The 24465-nt window shown below is 43.5% G+C and overlaps 1 protein-coding gene across 1 annotated transcript in view; it reads left to right on the plus strand.

Annotated features, from left to right (window-relative positions):
• Window positions 1-20638, plus strand: part of LOC123372877 (methylthioadenosine phosphorylase) — a 59079-nt gene extending 38441 nt beyond the window's left edge. The window contains exons 5-8 of the mRNA XM_045021449.1: window positions 3380-3482; window positions 12461-12700; window positions 13698-13820; window positions 19252-20638. Of these exons, the coding sequence (XP_044877384.1) occupies window positions 3380-3482; window positions 12461-12700; window positions 13698-13820; window positions 19252-19290 (505 nt within the window). The 3' untranslated portion in view covers window positions 19291-20638. The remainder of the gene's footprint in view (window positions 1-3379; window positions 3483-12460; window positions 12701-13697; window positions 13821-19251) is intronic.
• The last annotated feature ends 3827 nt before the right edge of the window (window positions 20639-24465 follow it).

Below are 24465 nucleotides of genomic sequence, written 5' to 3' on the forward strand. Positions count from 1 at the left end.
GTTAATAATACAAAGTTTTCTGCACACATCATTGTTCATGCAAGTGTTTAAAGACAAGTAGAAAAACTAGAAACTGACTGTTCAAATATTGATTTCCCCTCTTAACATAAACCAGAACTTAAGTGACATCACCACTTAATAAAATCCTGGTGCTAAAATATAAATGAAAAACTGATAAGAATCAGTTGTATTACAGCTGAGCAAGCACTATGAGCCAAGTCTTGAAGCCCTTATTTTTTTTTTTTTAAACCTCCCTTGTGCAAAAGAAGTTTTGCTCAAATAACGATTGAGGAAGGACTTCAAACTTCGGCCCTCTATCTGCTGCACAGGGGCAGTGTTTATGAATGATTTCCCACAGTTACCAGCAATTCTTCTCTTTGAACCAAAAAGCCTAGCCATCAAACTATGCAAAACAGACAATATACACAATAGACACTTACAACACTGGATGTGCCACTGAAAAAGAGGTGGCAAGGCACCGAGGGATTTATGAGGGAGGAGAAATCTTGTGTGAATCTATCATTCTCAATTAAATCTTTAGGCTTTGTGAGTGTTTGCAGAAAATCTTCCGTATTGTTCACAAATATGGCTTTTGTTGTGCTTTCGTTCAAAAATGTTAACCATCACACTCTCTCTCTCTGCCTGCGTGTGTGTGTGTATTATTATTATTATTATTTTTAAAATAGGATTGGTGAAACAGTGGGGAGTCAATACAATATGGTCAAAAATTATTCCTCTAACTCAGGAAAGCACTACAATATGTGGCTAAATATGTCCTCTATTTAGGAACATACATACGCAACTCTCCGGATATGCTTAAATCCCATCACTTCAGTGGGATTTAAGCACATGTTTAAAGTTGCAAGCACCCTTCCTGAATAGGGATTATTTCCTACATCTGATTTAAAAACCCAGTTAGGGAAACCCCCTTCTTTACAAACTTTAATTTTTTCAAATATAGCATTATCAAAAATATTGTCCTTTTTCTCTTGCTCTCTTCCCATTTTCTTTTTACTTCCAGAAAGTGGAGAAATGTCACAAAAACAAAGCAAAACAAAACATAGCCCCTCTTTCCCTCAACCCACAAAGACCCCAATCATGTAAATGTGCACACGCATAACTTTCAGTGTGGAATACTCCCATTGCCTTCAAAATAAGACATTTTATTAAATTTGAACTAGGTCCAGCAAGGAGAGATACCAACTCTCCATTCATCAGAAGTTCCAGGAATGTTTCTACTTGTGATCGCGTTGGCCTTGATCCTGCAAAGATGTCATCATGGGCTTAAGTGTTTGCAGGATCAGGGCCATGATTATTTAAAAAAGAGTAGGCTAGAGGATTTCATAACAGAAATCAAACTTGTTTGGCCAGCCCCGGTTGTTTATAATGCAATAATAGATTAAGTGCTTCCAGAATACAGATACAATCTCCACCTCTCTACTCCTGTGTCACTAGCATTTGACCAAATTAAAAAAGAAACTTAGAATTCATTAGGCATGAAAAGTAAAACAACATTGTGGTTTAATTATAAAAAGAGTTCTGTCTTCTGAGGGAAAATGTATAATATAAAAATATACTAGGCAAGCATAGAGTCAACAAATAGTAAAATGTTAGGTATGAGGGTCAAATTTAAATATTAAAAACTATCTTTTTGTATTATATCCCTTCCCCCCCCCCACACACACACACATTTTCTCTGTAATTTGACTTCATTTGTAATTTGTCCTATCTGAGTTCTTTGGGCAGGGGCCTGCCTATTTTGCATGTATGTTAAGCATCTATTGCACCTTTTGTGCACTATGAGTAAGGTTAAGATTTTCTCTCGGTTACTTTTCGTAAAAGTCAGGGACAGGTCATGGGCAATAAACAAAAATTCACGGGAGCCTGTGACCTGTCTCTGACTTTTACTAAAAAATAACCGTGGAGGAGGAGGGCTGACAGCTGGAGCCCCATGCAGAGGGACTGGCAGCCCTAGCCCCACTGCCCCGGGGTGGGGGGCAGAGTCCCGGCCAAAGCCACGGGACGGGGACGGCAACAGCCGCAGCCACAGGGGGTGGGGGGAACATACAGCCCAGGCTCCAGCTGCTGCCATGGGTTAGGAGCGCACAGTCCCAGCTGAAGCCAAAGAAGTCACAGAAGTCCAGTAGAGTCTCAGAATCTGCGACTTCCATGACTAAATCTTACCCTTAACCGTGAGTCGGATTTTCAAAGCTTACTAGGAGATTTGGACACAAATCCTATTACAAGTGCCCTTCCCTCTTGTCCCTTCCTTTTCTCTCTCTCTCCCTCCCCCATGTGTTTTGAAGGAGTACAGCTAAACCATGTCACTCAAAAGGCAGAGAGAATTAAAGAAGTTAAAGAAAAATGGTCTTGTGTTTATGACACGTGAGAGAGAGTTGAGGCGCCTGTGTTCCATTCTTTGCTCTCCATTGATTCACTGTGTGAACATGGGGCAGTCACGTCAGCTCCCTGTGCCTCCATTTCTGTATCTGTTCAGCGGGGACTCAGCACAATGAGGGTGTAATGATGTCCGAGTCACAATTCTGACAGATGGCAAAATGGAAAGAATATGTATTGTTAGTGATGGACAATTCTGCATTGTGATGAGCTGCACGTTTGGTTACTTTCGTGCAGGGAAGCAGTTTCCCATCTGGAGAGTGGGGGGTGGGGATCACCTTTTCAAATGGGAAAAGTCTTCTTTCAGTTTCAAGCTGGGTAAGGAATGGTGTCCCTAGCCTCTGTTCGTCAGAGGATGGAGATGGGTGGCAGGAGAGAGATCACTTGATCACTGCCTGTTAGGTCCACTCCCTCTGGGGCACCTGGCATTGGCCACTGTCGGTAGACAGGATACTGGGCTAGATGGACCTTTGATCTGACCCGGTACGGCTGTTCTTGCGTTCTAAGCTGTGGACATGGATATGATTCTTTTGAGAAGAGAGGATGACTTTTAATTTCATTATTGCTGTGGTTGAATTTGTGCATGTTTTGTTCCCCCAAAGTGCCCCATTCGTTCAGTGTAAGGTGACTGGTGCTTTTTTTTTTTTTTTTGGTACATTTATGAGTAATTCAAACTGAAATTTGTTAAGAACTGAAAATTGATTGTCATCTCTTTATAGAAGTAATTCATACTGTGATTCCATTTGATTGAACTTAATGTTCTGTAATGAACTGATAATATACTGCTAGAAGTACTGCTTTATTCCCTTCCACCACAATTTCAAAAGATGTATATCAGGGCAAAACAGGTAAAGAATAGTGTTGGAGATCTTTATTAACATGATTTTTCATGCCCTTTCCCCATCAATTGACAACTTAATCGTTCGGCATCCATGAATTTCCTGCTGCTTCTGTCTCTAAATATGCTCTTCTCTTTTTCCAGGACTATCAAAAGACATAACACTTTTTACGATGGGTGCTATTCCAATCTTCCAGGAGTATGTCATATTCCAATGGCTGAGCCATTTTGCACCAAAACCAGAGAGGTTAGTGGATTTCGTAAGAAAAATCAAATATTTACAAGTTGTTTGGACATCCCTTGTGGTTTATAATGCTGTAGACTAACTAAGTGGTTCCGTAATCCAGATGCAGTCTCTGCCTCCCTAGTCCTGTGTCTCAGGTATTTGATCAAATTAAAAATAAAGTTAGAATTTGCGAGGCATGAAAATGAAAGATTCTGTGGTTTAATGATGGAAAAAGTCAGGCTAGGTTCTGTCTTCCAGGAAAAAGAATGCCGATTGCTTAGTCATTAGTTTAAGAAAGTGTTTGGCAACCTAGATTTCCCAGGGACTTTCATGGGGGTGAAAGGCTTGTAAATGATTGAGTATCAATCCATTGAAATGACATTGTGGGCAATTGAGAAAATTGAGGCAGACACCGTCTTTGTACTGTGTATGTTCTGCACTAGCCTAGTAGGGTCCTGGTCCATGACTCGGGCTGCTAGGTGCTACTGCAATACAAATAATTAAAAATAATAACATAACATTCACAGAAGGTACCAATGTGGCACTTGTTTCCTTACACAATGTCCAAGCAGCTTTACCCATGTATAGCATGTGGCATAGCAGGATGAAGGCTTGTTGTATTAATCTGATGGAATATATGGGCCCAAAGAATTAAAGGTGTTAACATAACCCAGTCATTAAACAGTTTTAAACAAGGTTCAGCATTTGGTATTCAGAAACCTTAGCCTGCTTAGTATCATGGCAAACACACCATTAAACATCCTTTTTAACCTTTTATTCAAGATAAGAAGGCAAAACAGTTAAAGCATTTGAAATGTAAAGTAGTTCAAGAAGGCTTTCATTATAACATTTCTTGTTTCCTTTTCCTTTAACTGGAGAGTATGTATAAGGAAAAGCCACCGTGTTTGACAGTCTCTTAGATGGTATTAAAGATGGCAATAATTATCCTTTTTGAAGAAAAGAGAAGCTAGTTGAGATGGGCTGGAGCTGTTGTTATTGGTCATGATGTTAAAGTCCAATCCGGGTTCCTAAGGCCTTGTCTACACTACAGGACTATTTCGAATCTACTTAATTCGAATTTGTGGATTCGACCTTATGAAGTCGAATTTGTGTATCCATACTAAATACACTAATTCGAACTTCTGAGTCCACATTCACGGGGCCGGCGTCGACTTTCGAAGCGGTGCACTGTGGGAAGCTATCCCACAGTTCCCGCAGTCCCCGCTGCCCATTTGAATTCTGGGATTTCCCCCCAATGCATGCTGGGGGAAAAAATGTGTCGAGGGTGGTTTTGGGTAACTGTCGTCATTGAACCGTCAATCACGCCCTCACTCCCTCCCTCCCTGAAAGCGCCTGCGGGCAATCTGTTCGTGCACTTTTCTGGTCAGTGACAGCGTGGACGCCACAGCACTGCAAGCATGGAGCCCGCTGCGATCCTCGCCGTTTTCTCCTTCTCGCACTTTATCGTCCACCTCTTCCACATTCAGCTGCTGAGAAATTGGGCTACTTTTCAATGGTTCTGCAAGCACTGGGGGACCATAGGGGACGTTTTACCAACATGAACGTTGGATGGCCGGGCAAGGTTCCTGATGCATGTGTTCTCAGGAACTGTGGGCTGCTCAGACGCCTGCTGGAAGGTAGTTTCTTCCCGTACCACGAAATAACTGTTGTGGATGTGCATTTGCCTATAGTGATCCTCGGTGACCCAGCCTGCCCGCTAATGCACTTGCTCATGAAGCCCTATACAGGCGCCTGGGACAGCGACAAGGAACTCTTCAAATACCAGCGAGCAGCGAGCAGCGTGACCTGTGACTGTTCAGTTTCTTTACAGAGAAGCTGAACCTGCCCCTGTTTCTTTACCCAGTTACTGTTGACTATCCTCTTCGGTTAAATACCCCGTTCTCCCCGTTTCCTCCACTTCCAAGACACGTGTAAAAATAAAATACATGTCACACTGTTACTGAGGAGAGGTTTCTTTATTCATGACTTTTCGTTAAAGGGTCGAAACTGGAACGCAGACTGCGGTGGGTAGGGTGTGCGCTGATGTAAAGACCGCCTCTAAACTTAAGGAATGACAGGCTCCTGCTCCTACAGCGGTCCGCATTGCCGGACTGCTTGTTTCAACGGAGCCTGCCATCCCTCCTTTTTGGGATTCTGTGTGCGGGCGGCTATGTGGCCTTGTGGCGGAGGAGGACGGATACAGATTCCTCTGCTGCGTGACTCAGCGGTCCACAGCAAGGACCGCTGTATAAGATCTGTACCTGACCTCCCCCGCTAAAAAGTCACATCCCCACCGCCCACACAGAACCTGGAAACCACCTCCCATACCGACCACGGTGCCTGCTGACTGCACTGTGTGTGTTACCCGCTGCTGATCCGGCCCCCGTGTCTGTACCCTGCGAAAGGTACCTGTCCTATGCAATTAGCAACGCACTTCCCCACGCACCCCATTCAAACACAGTCTTCAGTGAGGAAACATGACGGAAACAGTACTTAACAGCAAAGTATTTTTATTACTTAAGTACACAGTTATGGGATGGGACTGGGATTGGGACTTGTTTGAGTCCGGAAGGGAAGGACTTATGCAAACGTAGGGTATGAGAGCTTTTGGTTACTTGAGCACTCTGCTGGGGTGCAGTGACAGTATTCACGGCCCAGGGCGGGCATCCTCCTGGTTATTTAGGGTGAGGGGGGTATGTGACTTTGTGGCGGGGGAGGGCGGTTGCAGAGATACTGCCGGGGGCTCTGTCCTGCAGCGGACCTGCAGAACATATACAAGTCGCCGGAGCGTGTCCGTTTGCTCCCTCAGTAGTACAAGCATTGCTTGAGTCGCCTGCTTGTGTTCCTCACGCCACCTCTCCTCCCATTCGCTGTGTGAGCGCTGGTACAGAGAGACTTTCTCCCTCCACTGCCTCTGCTGGTCCGCCTCGGCTAGGTAGCAGCCCACACATTCATCGAAAATCGTGTCCCTTGTCTTTTTCTTTCGCCGCCTAATCTTCGCCAGCCTCTGCGAGGTGGATGCTGTGGAAGGTCTGGAGACAGTGGAAGCTGTGAGATGGGAAACAGTTAGTTAATTCCTTGCAATGATACTTTTTTGCGAACAATTAACTGAGTCTAGGCTGTCTCTGTGAATTTTTTGTTGAGACCCCTGTGCCTGCTGTTGCACAAATCATTTGCGCGGTGGATTCTGGGTAAATGTCGCCAGTCATTCCTTCCTCCGGGAAAGCAAGGGCAGACAATCATTTCGAGCACGTTTTCCATGAAATGCCCTGGCACACGCCATAGCGTGGCAACAATGGACCCTATTTTGCCTTTTGTGTATGTCACCGTATGTGTACTGTATGCCGCTGATAGAGGCGGACCAGCAGCGCTACACAGCAGCATGCTTATGCTTTTGCATGACAGCAGCGATGGTTACCAGGCATACTGCACCGTCTACCATACCATGAACTGGTAAGAAGACGGTAAGAAGATGGTCATGGTTACCTGTCCTTTTGCACTGCGCCATTTGGTGCTGTCATAAGTGCCCCTGGTCGATCAGCCAGGGGCGCAAAAGCAAAATTTGGGAATGACTCCCCGAGTCAATCCCTCCTTTTTGGGTATCTAAAAATAGAATCAGTCCTGCCTAGATTATGTGCAAGTGTACTAGAGAACCACTGTATCATACAACCAGAGACCACAGCTGCTCTCTGTCCAATCCTGCATAAATTTTGAGCTGAACGCTATTCACAGGGTGTGCTCCTGAAACAACCCCAGCTGTTCATTCCGTTCTTCCCCCAGCCTTCCTGGGTTCCAATACCATTGTCCCCCCACTTGTGTGATGAAGTAATATAGAATGCATGAATAAGACACAGGTAGTCGTTTGTGAGAAATGAGTGGAAGGAAGCCTCCAGCTGCAATGATAGTCCAGAGATGACATTAAGGGGTGTGGAGGAGGGAGCCACTCATCCCTCTGCTAGTCCAGGGGCAATTGAATCTTTTCTTTACAATGAAGGGTGGGGGCTGATGGATCTCAGCCCCCTGTTGCAATGATGAGGACGGTTACCAGCCATACTGCACCATCTACCATGAAAAATTAGCAACAGGCGGCCTTGACCGACTGGTCCCAAGCAAGTTGGTACGGTTGTCATGGTTACCAGCCCTTTTGCACTGCCCCATGTGCCAATAGGCTGATGGTACAAAACGATGGAAATCCATCCTCATCATCAGCCATCCATAGCGTGGGGGGAGCAAGGATGTTGGTGTTGAGTGCTGCACCATCGCGTCTATCTGCAGCATTCAGTACAGATACGGTGACATGTAAAAGAGTCAACAGAGGATTGTTTTCCCTTTAACTTCTGGGGGCCGGGGGGGTGCGTAAATTGCCGAGCTATGCCCCGTCCCACCGCGGACACTGTGTTTGACCCTAGAAGCATTTGGAGATCAGCCAAGAATGCAAATGCTTTTCGGAGACAGCAGGAACTGTGGGATACCTTGCGTCCTCGTTCCCCCCTCCCTCCATGAGCGTCCATTTGATTCTTTGGCTTTCCGTTACGCTCGTCACGCAGCTGCGTGCTGAGTCTGTGCTATGCCGTCTGTCCGTTTATTTATTAAAAATACTTTGGACCAGGCGTAACGTAACATTTCTTCCCCTACTTAGATGCAGGAGTCTCCGAGCGAGATCACCGTGAGGACAGGCACTGAAGGAGATAGAGAGCGCATGCTGCGTGAAATCTAGCACGAACCACGGACCTATGCAGCCGTGCTCTGGGAGGCAGTGCTCCCTGAATACCGCATGAAAGCCTCGCGCGGAAAAGTGTGCTATCACGGAGCACCCAATAAGGCAGCTCTCCCCAGGAACCTCCTGCTGATGCTTATCGATTAACGGCAGGAGAGCTTCGTGGCGTTCTCCCAGGAGGATTTCTGTTCTATCACCATATATACAGAGACCTCCTTTTCACACACTTCAGATTCCTGTTATATTAAGAATAAAAGTTAACATGGTTAAAGCACTTACCGACTGCTCCTACCCCTGATTCAGGATCCGGGTTCCTGGCCGGGGAGGGTTGGTAGGGGATCTCCGTGAGGGTGATGAAGAGATCCTGGCTGTCGGGGAAACCAGCGTTGTAAGCGCTGTCGCCTGCCTCGTCCTCCACAAACCCTTCCTCATCTTCCCCGTCTGTGAACATCGTCGAGGAACTGTCCGTCGACACTGTCCCATCATCAGAGTCCATGGTCACTGGTGGGGCAGTGGTGGCAGGCTCCGTAGCGTCCGTTGGCCGCTTTGATTTTTTGGTAGCCTTGTCTGGGGTCCTTGATTTTCACGCGGCGCTGCGTTGCATGACGGCTGTATCCTCAGTCTGTATCATGGCTTTGGAGACCTTCTCGTAGGTCTTTGCATTCCGTTCGTTGGAGCGCAGCTCCGAAAGCACAGACTCCTCGCCCCACACACCGATCAGATCCAAGAGTTCCCGGTCAGTCTATGCCGGGTCCCTCTTTCTATTCAGAGATTACATGAACTCCTCTGGTGGAGAGCTCTGCATTGCTGCCGGTGCTGCGGAGCTCGCCCTGATGTGCAACAAGAACGTCAGATTCAAACCGCCCAGACAGGAAAATGAATTCAAATTTTCGCGGGTCATTTCCTGTGTGGCTGGGCAGAGAATCCAAGCTCGGGCTGCTGTCCAGAGCGTCAACAGAGTGGTGCAGTGTGGGATAGCTCCCGGAGCTACTAAGTTCGATTTCCATCCACACCTAGCCTAATTCGAACTAGCCATGTCGAATTTAGCGTTACTCCACCTGCCGGGGTGGAGTACCAAATTCGAACTAAAGAGCCCTCTAGTTCGAATTAAATGGCTTCCTGGTGTGGACGGTTGAGCGGTTAGTTCGAATTAACGCTGCTAAATTCGAATTAAAGTCCTAGTGTAGACCAGGCCTAAGAAGACAAACCAAGACAAACACACAAAGGAAAGAGAGAGAAAACAGCCAAGATAGAAATGTAGCTTCTGTCTCTGGTGTTGACTTTCACGTGCAACCTCCCTGCTGGAAAAACACAGTCCCAGCACATTGTCGTATTAGCCACTCTGAGACCTGGCAAACTCATACCAGCATCAGGCTCTTTAGAGCATTTCTTTTATCTGCCTCTTTCTGTCACAGGCTTATAGCAATGTTGTAAAATATGCCGTCTTGGCTAGCTGAGCCAGACTTTTATTAGACAGAAGGAAAAAGGAAGGAGATAGGACAGACAGAAATAAGGCAGAGAAGGAAAAAGGATGCATTTTGTGGGGGTGGGGGAGGTCTCACATTCGAGATGATATTCAGGATTCAGTCGGAACTGGTGGAGGTGGCGATGTCATCTGCCTCTCTCAGGCCCTGTTTGCTCAGGACATTTCTCAGGATTAGGATGAAGAAGGTCTGGGGTCCAGGAGACAGTAGGCGTGACAGCCATGATGGTAAAAATTGATCCAAGAGTCAATTTTTCTCTCCCAAAGTTTGTTCCTTTAAGGATCCCAAAAGGGAGTGATAGGTGGAATTGCCCATCCCCTAGTATGTTGGCTGCTAGACCTAACTGGTGGACAACATAACTTTTGATCGTCAGCTCCTCCTCTTTACCAAGCATGATCTTAACACAGCCCTTGAGTTACATCAGTAGGCCTTTTTGTTTAGACTGATTCAGTCTTTCTCCCTTTTGTACCTTTTCCCATCAGCATTTGCCATTATAGGTTATTGTGACATCTTATGAACTTTTACTTACTTTTAAAGTTGAGCTCACAGACATGGTAAATTTGTAGACTCAATTATTACAACAGACTTATTTAATACTTTTAAGGATGGAGACTAGGCTATTCTTATACTTTTTTTAAATATTGCAGCTCTTATTGTATGGACGTTGGGATTTCTGTTTGGAGGAGCATGTGATATTTTAACAAGTAATAGAAAATGCTGCTTTTCTTTTCAGTATTGTTGTTTTAGGGAAGAGCTTGTTTATGGTTAAAAGTGCCTTTTTTCAGTGGGGCCGGAACGTTCTTCCATCTGAGCAGAGGGAAAATGAAGAAAGAGAGACATGTTAAGAGTCACTGAGGAATGAAATACACAGAGAGCACGAATCACTTACAGAAGTTATGGTCAGATTAGTCTTCTAAAAATCTTTCAACCCACTTAGTCATCATGCTCTCCGTTACCATTCCAAGGCAGACGAAACAGTAAAGTACTAAGTTGGTGACTCGGTGTGTGTCCAGAGCATTTAATATATTCAAGTATCAGTGCTGAGCTGTTAGCTCTTCTTACCGTTTTGCATCGTTGTAGATAGTTATTGTTTCTGTGTAATTAACAAAAATAGTATTTCTAAGTGACTAAAGTTGCTTCTTAGAGCAGCAATAACAAAAGGGAGGTTCTACACACACACAGTCGTCATTGATGGAACCACATCACTGTTTCCAAAACAAAAAAAAATAGATGAATCTAGGCCTCTTTGCAGTTAAATCGCTAGATTATAACATTAAAGATTGATAATTTTATTGCAATCCAGATATTTTTCTTCAAGTTCTGATTTTATCATAATATGCTAGATCTATGTCCTGGAGCTTAGCATGTCATCAGAACCCCTCAAAAGGTTTATATTAGTATAATTCTCATAACCCAATTGTAATAATTAAAACCAGACAAAAATCCAGAACTGTAAATGTGTTGTGGCTGGATGGAACAACTAGGATATGTAATTCATAGATATTTTTAACAACTAAATTTACCAAAAATATCAGAGAAAAAGAAACTTTCCAAAATTTTTATCAACTGTAAATCCAGAAATTAAATTAAGAGACGTTGCCCTGAAATACAGAATGAGAAAGGAATTATCATTTTCTCTGACTGTTGATACTAGTTCAGAGATTGGAATTCACTGGAAACAATTTACAAATAGTAAAAATGAACCGATAAAGCATTCCTGGTCAGGATTGCACAGACTAATGACCAACATCTAATGTACGTCAAAACATACAGTTTAGCCACTGGCTTGGGAATTAAGACAGAGATATAACCCTCATATCTCCAAATCAATAGATTTCTCTCCAAATTTCCACCAGACTTCCCTCCCCCACATGCTTAAGCTTCGTCTTCACTAGACTTTTCTTAAAATTTCCCACCCTTGTTATCATCAGTTCAGCTCCACCTTTGGGATCAATGGTGGTAATGGTAGTGTAAATTGGCCACCAGCATTTCCACTACCACCTTGTTTAGACTTGTTCTGACCAGAAGTCTCACTATAAGCAAGTGCATATCAAACACACTTGCTTCCTGGCCTTCTCACCCAATGCTAGAAACAGAATCCCACTGGTGTAAACTGGATCATCTGAGTTCAACTCCCACTGCAGCAATGCAGAGCAGGCATCCAGATATTTAGCCCCCTTTCCAACAGTGGATGTTAAAACACAGTTGATCCTGTCCTCATCAGCAGAACTATTTGTTTTCAGCCCTGGGAAAGGAAGCTGAAGGGGGGAGTGGATTTCCTTGTTTGACACTTGTTGTCACATTAGGCTCACATTCATAGTAAACCATGGCTCACGAGCCACATGCGTCTCTTTTACAGCTAAGGTGCGGTTAGCGGAGTGTCCCCTCCTTTTCCCTCCCCCCACACCCTACCTATTCTCCCCCTACCAGCCTGGGGGAGGCAGCTCAGGGCTTCTGCCCTGTGGCAGGGTGGTGGGGTTAGGGAAGGGGGTCTCAGGGCTTCAGCAGGCTGAAAGGATAAAGCCCCGAGCCCCGGCAGGTGCCACCTCGTGGGGCAGGTTGTGAGTCTTGCGGCTCTTGAACTTCTGAAGATTATTGTATGCAGCTCCAAGGGTCAGTAAGTTTGGCCACCGCTGGTCTAAAGACAGGCTTATTGCGTGAAAGGTATTCAGATGAGAGACAAGAGTGTCACACTAGACAGAGATATTTGTTCTTTACTCACTTCTCTTGCATGAGGAAATAGCTGGCTTCACATGGGTGGTGGTTAATGTGCTATTTCTGTGATAATATTTTTGAAGGTTCTTATGGAGATTGCCAAGAAGCATGGGATCAAGTGCCACTCAAAGGGGACAATGATCACCATTGAAGGGCCACGTTTCAGTTCTCGGGCAGAAAGCTTAATGTTTCGCAACTGGGGGGCTGATGTTATCAACATGACCACAGTTCCCGAGGCGGTTCTTGCAAGAGAAGCTGGAATCTGCTATGCAAGTATTGCTATGGCAACAGATTATGACTGCTGGAAGGAGCATGAAGAAGCCGTGAGTGAAGCTTCTGTTTTGTTTGGTCTTGTTGTTTTAGATTATGGCAAACTATATGTAGTGCAAGTGCATAAAGTTATACAGTTCTTGATAGAAATCACAGTAGGCCCTTTTATACCAGACAAATTCTGCTCTTAATTACACCAGTTTATATCCTAATTCACTCCAAGTCATTGGAGTTATTCTGAAATAACTGAAGTGTTAGTGAGAGCAGGACTGAGCCCAATATCCCTGCTTTTTCCTTTCATAAAGTTTTCTTATCATGAATAAAACAGTTCACCTCTTATTGTGTGAATCAGAGTATGTGTATAATGCCAGTTGTGACATCATTTTCCTATAACTGACCTTGTCCTTAGTCTCTTGAGCTCTCCACAAAAAAAAACCACATCCTTTTTAGTTCTTATACCTCTTTTCTCATGTCATCTATTCAAGAACAACCAGAAGAATGCTTGCCAGTTAAACCTTAGTCATCACCGAAAATGGCAGCAGCAACTGTAGGACTTGCAGAAATGGAGACAGTTGTATATATTAGTTAATACATGGCCAAAGCAACTGTGTAAAAATTGCTGGTTCTATATTTTGTATGTTTTTATATTAAATCTTTCCTAGCTTTTGGGGAGCATTTTGGTTTTGGCCAGAAAGCAAGCGTATCTAAAAAATAATTTATACAGAAAATTAGATAATTCCAAACTGGAAATGTGTCATTAAACATTGGTAGATTCTCCATCACTTGCCTTTAATGTGAGATTCAATATCTTTTACAATAAAACAAAAAAATAAACTATTGATTCTTTTAAAAGATCTCCTCTGTGGCATGTTGTCATCTCAATTTAAAATGCATAGAGGATTTTTTGTTTTTATTCATGTGTTCTGTTCTGCGCTAAAACAGTTGTACTGGGGATGTAGGGTGTTGCTTAATTAGGAATTGAGTTTTGTGGAACATTATCTATTTTACACACTAGTTTGAGAAAATCAGTCATTTTTATTGTATTTCTAGGTTTCAGTGGATAAGGTTTTAAAGACTCTGAAAGAAAATGCGAACAAGGCAACAAGCATACTTCTTACTGCTATACCTCAAATAGGTTCCATGGACTGGACAGAAACGCTGCATAACATGAAAGTAAGCACAATATTTGAACAGGTTTTTGGGGGGATGTGGGGAAGAGGGGAAGGAAAGAAGTACGTGCTTTGCAATGGAATGGCCCACGATACTGCTGTTGAAAACACCGTTTAAAAAAATTTGTGATTCAACAAAGTTGCAATATGCAATGAAGTCACCAGGGGAGAAAGGTTCATTACAGAGTTTGACAAGCTTTATTGCAAACAGCTTGCCTCAGTTTTACAGCAAGTATTTCAAAAAGTAGAGGGACACCTGCAGTACATGTATTAAAGCTGTGGTACTCCTATAGCAGGGAAAAGTACAAATCTGCATGAGTCTCCACATTACAGACCTACATCTCTATTCAGTGGAGAGCTCAAAATAATTTTGAGCCAAATGGGAAGGATTAAACCTAATTGCACTTGTGAGTTTGCAAAAGGAAAGTTGTTCGTTCGGTAACATGAGGATAACAGTGTAGCTGTTCAGAATTCTATTCACCCTGGCACTGTGACAGTAGATGCACAAAGCAGGATTGCTAGGGTGAAAAGGAAATATCTCTTCGAACTGTTATGGAGAGAGAATTTCAGACAAACACTTGAAAAACATACAGGGTTGGCTTATGCAAATTCCGCATCTCAGTTTCATCCAGTCACTTTATTCCTTTGCCTAGGAGAGAGAATCTTTGTCTCGGATGTTAAAATGTTGATCTCTTTCCTACTCCTCCCCATGCCTTCCTTATGCACAAGCACTTCCCGACTCCTCTTGACTCCCTTACTTTCTGGTGTCAGAGGAGCTGAGGGGGACAGAGGGCTGAGTGGGGCTGGGAAGGGCAGGCAGCAGAGGGAAGCCAGGTATGTGTGGTGGTCTGAAGGAATGAAGGGCTGTGTATTGGGGAAGGAGGCTGTGTAAGGGAAGGAGGCCTGGGGACAGTAAACAAAACCAGTCCCTGAGTGCTGATGTCTCTGCACTTTAAGGGGTCCCCCTGTGCTCTTCCCTTAGCACTTGAAATGTGAAGTTCCAATAAAAATGTTATTTTAAAAATCTGTGTTTTCATATGGTCCAGTTAGTGAAGACTCACATCTCCTCATGTTTTGGATCTATTCAAAGCCACACTGTCTCAGGCAAAACTCAAGCATGAATCCTTAAACAAGTTTAAGCTTTGAATTGACCGTAGGGTAGGTTCACATGGCTACAATCCAACACCATGGGATGGGTCCCTGGCTCACCTCTTCCCTGCTCCAGCCTTGATAAGCCCCAGTATCGCTTTATCTTTTTCTGTCAACTGGGAGGGGAGTTTAGTTTCCTGTAATGCTGTCCCCTCCTCCCAACACCTCTGTAGGAGGCCAGCTGGATCGCTTCACCCTCCTGCAGTCTTTGGGATGTTGTGATGCAGGTAGAGGAAGGGGTAGTCAGCAAAGTCAACCTTCTTCCTCCATCCCAATCCACAGAAATCATCCTCAGGGAAACTGACTCCCTCTCTCTCTCTTTTTTTTTTTAAATTGTAGGCTTTTTGGGTTGTTTTGTTTTAATTAAAAACGATCCAGTGACCTCTGTTTGACCCACAGACGTTTTCAAGTTCACAGTCACATGTCTTGCCACCTCACATGGCCACCGTGGGTATGTCTGCATTGCACTTAAACATCCATGGCTGGCCTATGTCAGCTGCCTCGGGCTAAGGGACTGTTTAATTGCGGTGTAGATGTCTGGGGTCCCAGAGCCATGGGGTCTATTCCCCTAAAGATGATTCTTGTGGATTGGGATGGGGGAAGAAGGTTGATTGGTGGCTACCCCCTTATCCCGCGTCCTGTGAGCCCGAATCAGCGGACATGGGCCAGCCCCGGGTGTCTAATGGCAGTGTAGATGTACCCTTTGTGTACTTCGGTGTCCGATGTGGGGTTGTCCTGTCAGTTCATACATCAGGGTGGGGCAATGCTGCTGGCTGCAGAGAGCTGAGGTTCCCTGTGCCCTGAGCAATGAAGCTCCAGTCTTTCCCTTGTTGATTGTGGTCAGGTCTGAGTGTTTAAGGAGTGGAGAAAAGGATACTGGGAGTAGCTTTTGGAATTTGGGGCTTGGAAGCTACTAATGGGGCTGGGCTCAGGAATAGGGAATTGCCTGATGTGAATAATTGAGGAGTTGCTGGGTTGGAGTCCTGGAAGGAAGTTAGGAGGATTAGAAGTTGTGCCAGGCCAGGGGCACTTTGGGAAAGTGGTCGGAAAGTCTGCAGGTTGAGGAGGATGAGGATTTTTGAGGCACTGAATAGTGGTAAATAACATTTGAGATTGGGCCTTATTGTTTGTAGATAGGGAGCAGGGCCGGCTCCAGACCCCAGCATGCCAAGCGCGCGCTTGGGGCGGCGTCCCAGCGGGAGGGCAGCAGGCGGCTCCGGCGGACCTCCTGCAGGCATGCCTGCGGGAGGTCCGCCGGAGCCGCGGGACCGGCGACCGCTAGAGCGCCCCCCCGCGGCGTGCCGCCCTGATTGGGGCAGCGGAAATCCTAGAGCCGCCCCTGATAGGGAGAGAAGCAATTATGGGATGGAGTAGGGACAGAGATACGCTGGGTCTATGTTATAATTGAACCATACATTTAAAAAATCCCCTCCCCCACCTTGGAGCTAGGCAAAGCTTTCTTCCATGTAAATTCTTGTTTGCCCCCTTTAAACGTCAGCAGTTTATTTTGTGATTACATTTGTTTTTCTGCCCCTGCCCTCTCTTCCTGCTTGAACTAAAAACAAAGTGGCAGCACGTGCCAGATCCCAGCTGGTACTCTGGGGCCTTGCTACACAGGTGAAAGAACCACCACCCCTTCCATGATTCAGCAGCTGGGTGCTTATGGACTGCTGTAAAAAGCCTGCTTCCATGAACAGCAATTCTGAGAAGCATGAGATTGGGTTCAGAGCCCTTGCCCTCAACCCCTACTGGTAACACCACCTCCCCTCACCCCCTGTCCTTCCCTCTGCTCATTACTGTGGGTGGGGAAACTTACTCAGGGAGGCCTTTGCCTCTTTCTCCTTCCCCTGCCCCCACATCTTGCAGCTGAAGTTTGCATGGGCCAGCCTCCTCTTTTAGAAGTTGTTGCAGTGTTTAACAGAGATGTTGAGTGAAATATTCTTACTCCTGTGACAAGATTTCAGCATAGCATCTTTCACTCTGTCTGTCATCTCTTGGCTGTTCTCCTGTCTTTTGCTCTCAGATATATCTCTGAGCACCCTCCCTGTCTTCTCCTCAGTGAGAAAGAAAGTGAACCTTAGGTTGGAGGTCAAAGATATAAAAATGAGCTTTTAACAGTTTCATGTGGGTGTTTTGTTTTTGAACTGTCAGCTCATCTACAGAGAGACAAGGTGGGTGCGGAAATATTAGACCAACTTGATGAGAGAGAGAAGCTTTTGAAGTGAACACAGAGCTCTTGTTCAGCCTGAAAGCTTCTCTCTCTCACCCACAGGAATTGGTCCAGTGAAAGATATTACCTCACCCACCTTGTTTCTCTAATATCCTGGGACCAACATTGCTACAACAACATTGCATACAGCTCATCTACAGGCCAATTTTATATATTATCAAAGTTGTATAGAGTCAAAGTAGGAGTCACCCCTGCTTCAGACTCAGTGTATTTAATAGCCTTCATAAATTATTATTAATGATAATTTCCTCTCTGAAGGCCTATATAGCATTTGTATTAATGCTTCTCCTTTAAGGAACAGATGGGATAGAATGCCTGTAGGCTTCCAGAACAGGACATGATGATGTCATTGTTTTTGTGCCACCAGCCAGGAAATACCAAAATGTTAACTAACTTGTAAGCCCAAACACAGAATCAATTGCATAAATGATGGGAGACTCTTGATTTGAAAACAGATCTTGTGTTTGTGATACTTCAGTAACAAAGCTAAGTAAACTATGTAGAGCCCTACATAGCTATGTTTAGCGAATGAAAGCTCAGCTGATTCTCATGAATACCCCTTTGACTGATACATGTTTAGACTTGCTCCTTATTTAGCATATCCATGAGGTAGTCTGAGTTTGTTACTATGATCTTCTATCTTTTGTTAGTCATTTGTCTAGGGAAAACATTGGACAGAGAGTCTCTTTGCTGACCAGAGTTTCAACTCATGGGCTAGGTGACAATCAATGGTGGTGTCATTTGGATTCAACTCAAAAGCACAATACAGTTTAACACAATGTGACACAACTAGCAATCTTGGCTTGAGAGAGGCTCAGTACTGGGATAGAAATGAAATTTCATGTTAAGACTGATCTGCCTTCTAGAGCACATGTAGGGAAGTCTGTTCACACAAACGCCTTGATTCTGCAGTGAGTGCCACACAAACAGACTCCAGTCACCATGCAGAGCCCCACTGAGTTTTGGGTACATTAACCCCCCCCCCACACACACACACTTGCCTAGATGTTTTAACTAATTCATTTCAAAGGCCTATTATATCCAGGGCGAATTGTATTTTAACATGTTGGCAGATCATGGTGGATAGTAGGTGAGAGTTTAGGGATCTCCTTAACCAGTTAACACATGCTAAAATATAGCTTGCCCCTGTCTACAGTAGGGCTTTAAAATGTGTTTCCTAGCTAACTTTTTTTTTTTTCTGTGTTTAGTTGTACCCTAAGTGACATGCGTATTCACTACACATGTGAGGCTCCGATCCAACTAAAGTTTATGTACATGAGTAACTACATTCCTGGGAGCAGTCTCAATGAAGTCTGTGCGATTAAAAGTACTCGTGTGAAATGGGATTCCCGGCAGGGTTTACTACAGGATCAGGGAGTTGGGTCCAAAAGGGCCGAGCTTCTTCCATTTAACTCAGTGGATATTTTGAGTGCTCAACATCTCTCAGACTCTGATGCTCAGCTTGGCCCAGGACAGTCCCATCCCTAAGTTTCATGAGCACTGCATTTTATCTTAAGGAAAACACTCGTTTCTCATTACTTTCAATTTTCTGATGCTTGGGGTTTTTTACATACGTTAAAGGAACATGCAAAAACTCATTTTCTTTTTTAGCATTTTTGTTATTTTCAGAATTTTAGGATTAAGTTTACTTATAGATTTCTGTAAATCCAATGGGCCTGACCAATATGCTACTTTTAAAACAGTTCAAGTACCCAAATATGGGACTTTTCTTAACTTTAATTTTTAAAGCTAAGTATTCATTTTAATCTAGTACTTTGTGGAGTTGATTTGTAACAACAATCACCAGTTAGTACATATGGAAAATTGTAATTATTGGGTACTAGGCTCACAATTGCTGGAGGTTAAAGGGTCTGTTCTCCCTGTCTCACCCTCAGGTTTTTTTCAGGGCTACGGCACACATCAAGAGAATTCATACCCGTTTCTAATCTGCATGCAATCAACATGGTTTGCTGTTGAGAATGCTTTAAAATTTAAAGTTATTTGTGTGTGTATATTGGGACAGGGTGTATTCAACTGTTGTGATTTTGTATTTCAGTGTACTGTGCAGTGCTCCGTCATGTTACCAAAACATTAAAAGCATGGATGGGCTCTGAAGTTTGGATGCTCAGAAGAAAGGAGAGGATCAGTCTTGAACATCTAAATAGTTACAATATTTTGGGAATTTGATGTTTAGCATGAAAGAATACAGTAAATGTTGCACTGGTCTATTTCTTGTCTGCTAGTTAAGTATCATGCTAAAGACTGTTGAAGAACTTACCAATAGCCTTGGCATGTATTGATTGTATGAACGGTAGGGCAATGGGATAAGCATTCCATAACAAATTATCATAGTTAAGATCCTAGTACGTCTGTTCTTGTTTACAAACTTCGGATGAGAAAGAGTGCTTCATTCATCCTTTGCTCAGTACTCGCTGATCATTCCTGGCCTGAAAGAAGGCAAGAGAAGAGGAGGGGTTAGATTGTGTACTCTTATTGATCAATTTAAAAAAATAAAGACTTCAGAAAGTTAAAACAACAGAGCTATTAGTTGCTTTGCTATCTCCTTTTTCTGAGAGCAAACTATCTTTTATCACAAAAATATAACTGAAGGACTATAGGTTACTTAAGAAAATACACTGCAGTATTTTTATATTTTTTTTATATATATTTTACCTATATTGATTTTCACTGTTCTCTTATGGAAAAAATTGGTTGCTGTGGGGTTTGTAACTTGGACATCTTAAGCCCAAATTTTAAAAGCATGTCCACTTTTGCTGCCACACTGTTTCACCATAAGAAATTGTGCCAACTGTTTTGCAGCAGCAATAATTTTGAGTACAGGTGTCACCATTTAAATGTTTACTTGCTTGCATGAGCAAGTCAGGAGACAAACATCTAGATCTGTGTCTGCAATTGATTGCAGGCACAGATATTTACAGGTACATAAATATTCCTGCAAAAATGAGTCTGGATTTCAACCTCTTTAAAAAATTAGATTCATGAAACTTGATGAAATGATGTTTCTCAATTTTAGCTTGAGCTTGGGAAGGAATAATGTGCATTATGGATCTGATCCAGAGCCCACTGCAGTCACTGGAAAGACTTCCATTGTCTTCATTGGAGTTGGCTCGGGCCCTAATTAACTAAAACTGAAGTGACAAATTTAGCACACCATTTTGGCCTGATGCCACTGTCTGTTCTGTACACCAGGGGTAGCATTGTCTGTTACATTTGTCTACATAATTCTTTTTCTTTAGTTTTATTCTGATTTACAACTATGTTAGTGATGAATGTATCTACTGTTGATTGTATCCAATGTATATATTCATGCACCTCTACATCTTCTACTGCATATGCAGAATGAATACAATTTGCCTTCAGGAAAGTAATCTGCTGCTGCTTGTCTAATAAATAAACCAAATGTAACCTCCTGCTTCTATAAATTGTGTGGAAATGGCTTTGTTTTATTTCTGGACATTATTTAGATAACTGGGTTTAGCTGTTTGGATGGCAAAAATACTGGATAAGCATGCAGTTAGTCTATACAGTAATTCACCAACACAGTGTTAATGGGAGTTGAAAGTCTGAGAGCACTGTACTACTTTTGTGTACACCTAAGCAAAACCTTGCATGTTAAGCAGAAGAGTACATGAGTTTAGATCTTAAAGACATATTTCAGAAAGTAGAAATCCTGCTGAAATAATACAGATGAAAACACAAATCATGCCAGGTGAGGAGAAGACTGGAAATGAAAAAGGAAAATTATCACCAGTTGTTAAGATAAAAATGAAGCCCTAGGTGAAGAAAAACTAAAGATAAAATGTTTTTAAATATTTTAATTGTTGTTATTGTATTGATGTAGCACCTAGGAATCCCAAGCATAGCCAGGATCCCATTGTTTTAGACACTTTATAAACACAGAGCGAAAAGACACTGCTACCTAAAGAGGCTTATCTGGCTACATGTGTCTCACTGTAGGCCCTTGAGACCACTAAGATTAGGAGAGAAATTTAGATGTCAGAAGATAATTTAGTTCTACTTTTTTGCATCAGTCATCATTACTACAACCAGAGTTCTTTGAAAAAGTGAATAATTAGATCATTATTAAAAGGTCCTCCATAAAATATTAAGACAAACAATCCTGATTGTTGTGGGAAAGGTCTGGCGTGAATTTAAAATGGGTGAAGCAATAGAAAATAATTGTAGTAAAGGGTAGATCTACACTTAAGAATTAGCTCGATCTAGCCATGTTGGTTTGGACTATGACAAATTTTGCACCCTGAACACCATAGTTGGGCTAACATAATCCTTCGTGTAGATGCTGCTATGTCGATGGAAGAATCCTTCCATTAACCTAGTTAATCCACCTCTCAGAGAGGTGGTAGCTATGTCAGTGGAAAACCCCCTGCCACTGCTGCAGGAAACATCTACACTACAACGTTACAGCTGCAGCACTGCAGCTGTGCCACTGTAGTGATGGGAGTGTAGACATGGCCTGCCATACTGTGGTAGAAGAAGCCTTTTGGGGTGTGAGAGTGAGATTGAATGTGGAATTCCTTTGCTTCCGGCTCCTGTCCCAACTTGTTTCACTGTCAATGTGCTTTGAGGCCTGGTCTACACTTAAAAATTAGATAGACCTACATTGCTCATGCCCGGGAAAAATGTTGGGCCCCGTGCAACATAGTTTGGTAAACCTAACCCCCGGTGTAGATGCAACTAGGTCGATGGAAGAATTCTTCCTTTGACCTAGCTACCACTGCTCAGAGAATTGGATTAATTACAGCAATGGAAAGACCCCTTCCATCAGTGTAGGAGGGGTCTACACTGTGGCACTACAGTGGCACAATTGCAGCTCTGTAGCTGTGTTGCTGTTGCATAGACATATCCTGAGGAGTGAATTAAGGGAAATTAGCAATTACCTTTGGAGCACAGTATTAAAGAAAACAAACCAGGAAGAAGAAGAACATAAAAACAGCCATACTGGGTCACACCAAAGGTCCAGCGAGCCCACTATCTTGTCTTCCAACAGTGGCCAATGCCAGGTGCCCCAAAAGGAATGAACAGAACGGGTAATCAAGTGATCCATCCCCTGACACCCTTTCCCAGCCTCTGGCAAACAGACTAGGGACACCATCCCTACCCATCCTGGCTAATAGCCATTGATGGACCTATCCTCCATGTTCTTATGTTCAGAAGAGTCACTGGAGAGAGAAATCAAAATGCAAATAGATAATAAAGTGAAAATGGTAGAAATACTCCCACTCTCAGAAGTTCCTGCAGGATCATCCCCTACAGCACAGTTTATATTGTTTTGTTCAGCCTAGATTTAAATGTCTCAGGAGATGGGACTTCTGCCACTTCTCTTTGGATATATTTCCAAAGCCTAATAGATCTCACTCATCAGCATTCAGCCTAGATCATCCCTTGTCTCAGTTGCATCCCTACGTGTACCCCTCTGCATCACTCAAAATGATTCCTCTCCTTCACACCCTTCAGATATTTATAAACTAGTAGTGTGTCCCACCCCTTCCCCCTCCGTCTCTCAGCCACTGCTTAGCCAAGCTACATTTAGCTCCTTTCATATTTCCCTATACATCAGTTCCCTCCAGTGCCCTGATCATTTCTGTTGCTCTTCCCTGGGCGCTCTTCCCTGGGCACTCTCCCCTTCGTCAGGAGCTGACTGGTAATGAATGTGATGCCCAGAAGCAAATACAGGTGCACCACACTCACATTGCGATGGGATCATTACCCTGTCCCCTTGTGAAGTCCAAAATTGGCCTTGCTTGCAGCTATATCGTATTACTAACTCACATCCAATTTTCTGTCTGCCATAACACCCAGGTCCCTCTTAGCATCTGCAAAGTGGCCCAGACTTGACATAAATATCATATGCATACTGAAAACATTACAGCTCATGCATTGATATAAATACTAAAGATAATTTAGCAGCTTTGATAACACTGTGGTGTTCTGGTGGTCCTAGTTGGGGAAAGGTTTTTTTCCTACCCAAAGCAGATAGGTGCTTATTAGCATTAGGAGCAATCTGCATCATTCAGTAGGCACTCAGCTCCTGGCAGGATCAGGCCCTTAAGACAGAAACTGTGGGCTAACCGTTCTAACGGTTGCTTCCTCTCACCCACCATCATGGTAATGACTGAAGCAGGACAATATGAGTGAATGGAACCTAACATTTCGCAATACCCAGGGGTGTGTGACAGCCTGTTCTGATTCTTATAAAAGTAATTATTTACTCAGGACAGGGGATTGGCCCTATGTTGTAAACCGTCTTTGTATTTAGGCAAGTTTGAAAATGTGGTTTTAATTTCTGCATACTTTTTGGACAGCACTTTCTCTGTAGCTGCAGCCTTGAAGGAGCCTGACTCATTCAAACATGAAATTCACCATCTGCTCTCACACACAAAGTGCAAACTAAGGAGGGCTGTTCTCAGAGGAATTTTAAGAATTTGTACTCACCAGCAATGCTGCATTAACAGTCATGACAGGGCAGAAAAGCTGACAGTGCCTTTATCACATCAATAGCCCTCAACTCCCTTCTAGAAGGGCCACCTCTTTGGCGTCTCCAGACCCTTTCCAGCCTGAAGCTACCAGCAAGGAGGTTCAATTATAATACAGTAGAACCTCAGAGTTACGAACTGACCAGTCAACCACACACCTCCTTTGGAACTGGAAGTAGGCAATCAGGCAGCAGCAGAGACACACACAAAAGCAAATACAATATGTTAAATGTAAACTACTAAAAAAATTAAGGGAAAGCAGCATTTTTCTTCTTCACAGTAAAGTTTCAAACCTGTATTAAGTCAATGTGCAGCTGTAAACTTTTGAAAGAACTAGAATGTTTTGTTCAGAGTTACAACCATTTCAGAGTTACAACCAGCCTCCATTCCAGAGGTGTTCTTAACTCTCAGGTTCTACTGTACACACTTGTTCATTAGAATCTGAACTAAGACTCCCTAATGTATTCCCATAACCCAGGATCCCTTAGTGATAACCCCAAAAGTAGTTCATCACAGAGGCTGGCCCTTTCAGGGGAATCAGGGGCCAATCTACCTGCTGTGGGTTCTGCTAAGAAGAATGAGCCAACTCAGATCAGCCTGTGCGTAATTAATTACCTAGATGGCTGGGTGACAGTTAATTACTTAGGGAACACCTGGGCCTCATAAAGGATTCTAAGGGCTTGGGTAGATTGCTCTTAACACCTGAAAAGAGGAACTTCTCAGGGAAACTGGTTTGAGGGCTTACCAGAAAGGGG

This window comes from Mauremys mutica, chromosome 6 (genome assembly GCF_020497125.1).
Source record: "Mauremys mutica isolate MM-2020 ecotype Southern chromosome 6, ASM2049712v1, whole genome shotgun sequence".
Taxonomy (NCBI): domain Eukaryota; kingdom Metazoa; phylum Chordata; order Testudines; family Geoemydidae; genus Mauremys; species Mauremys mutica.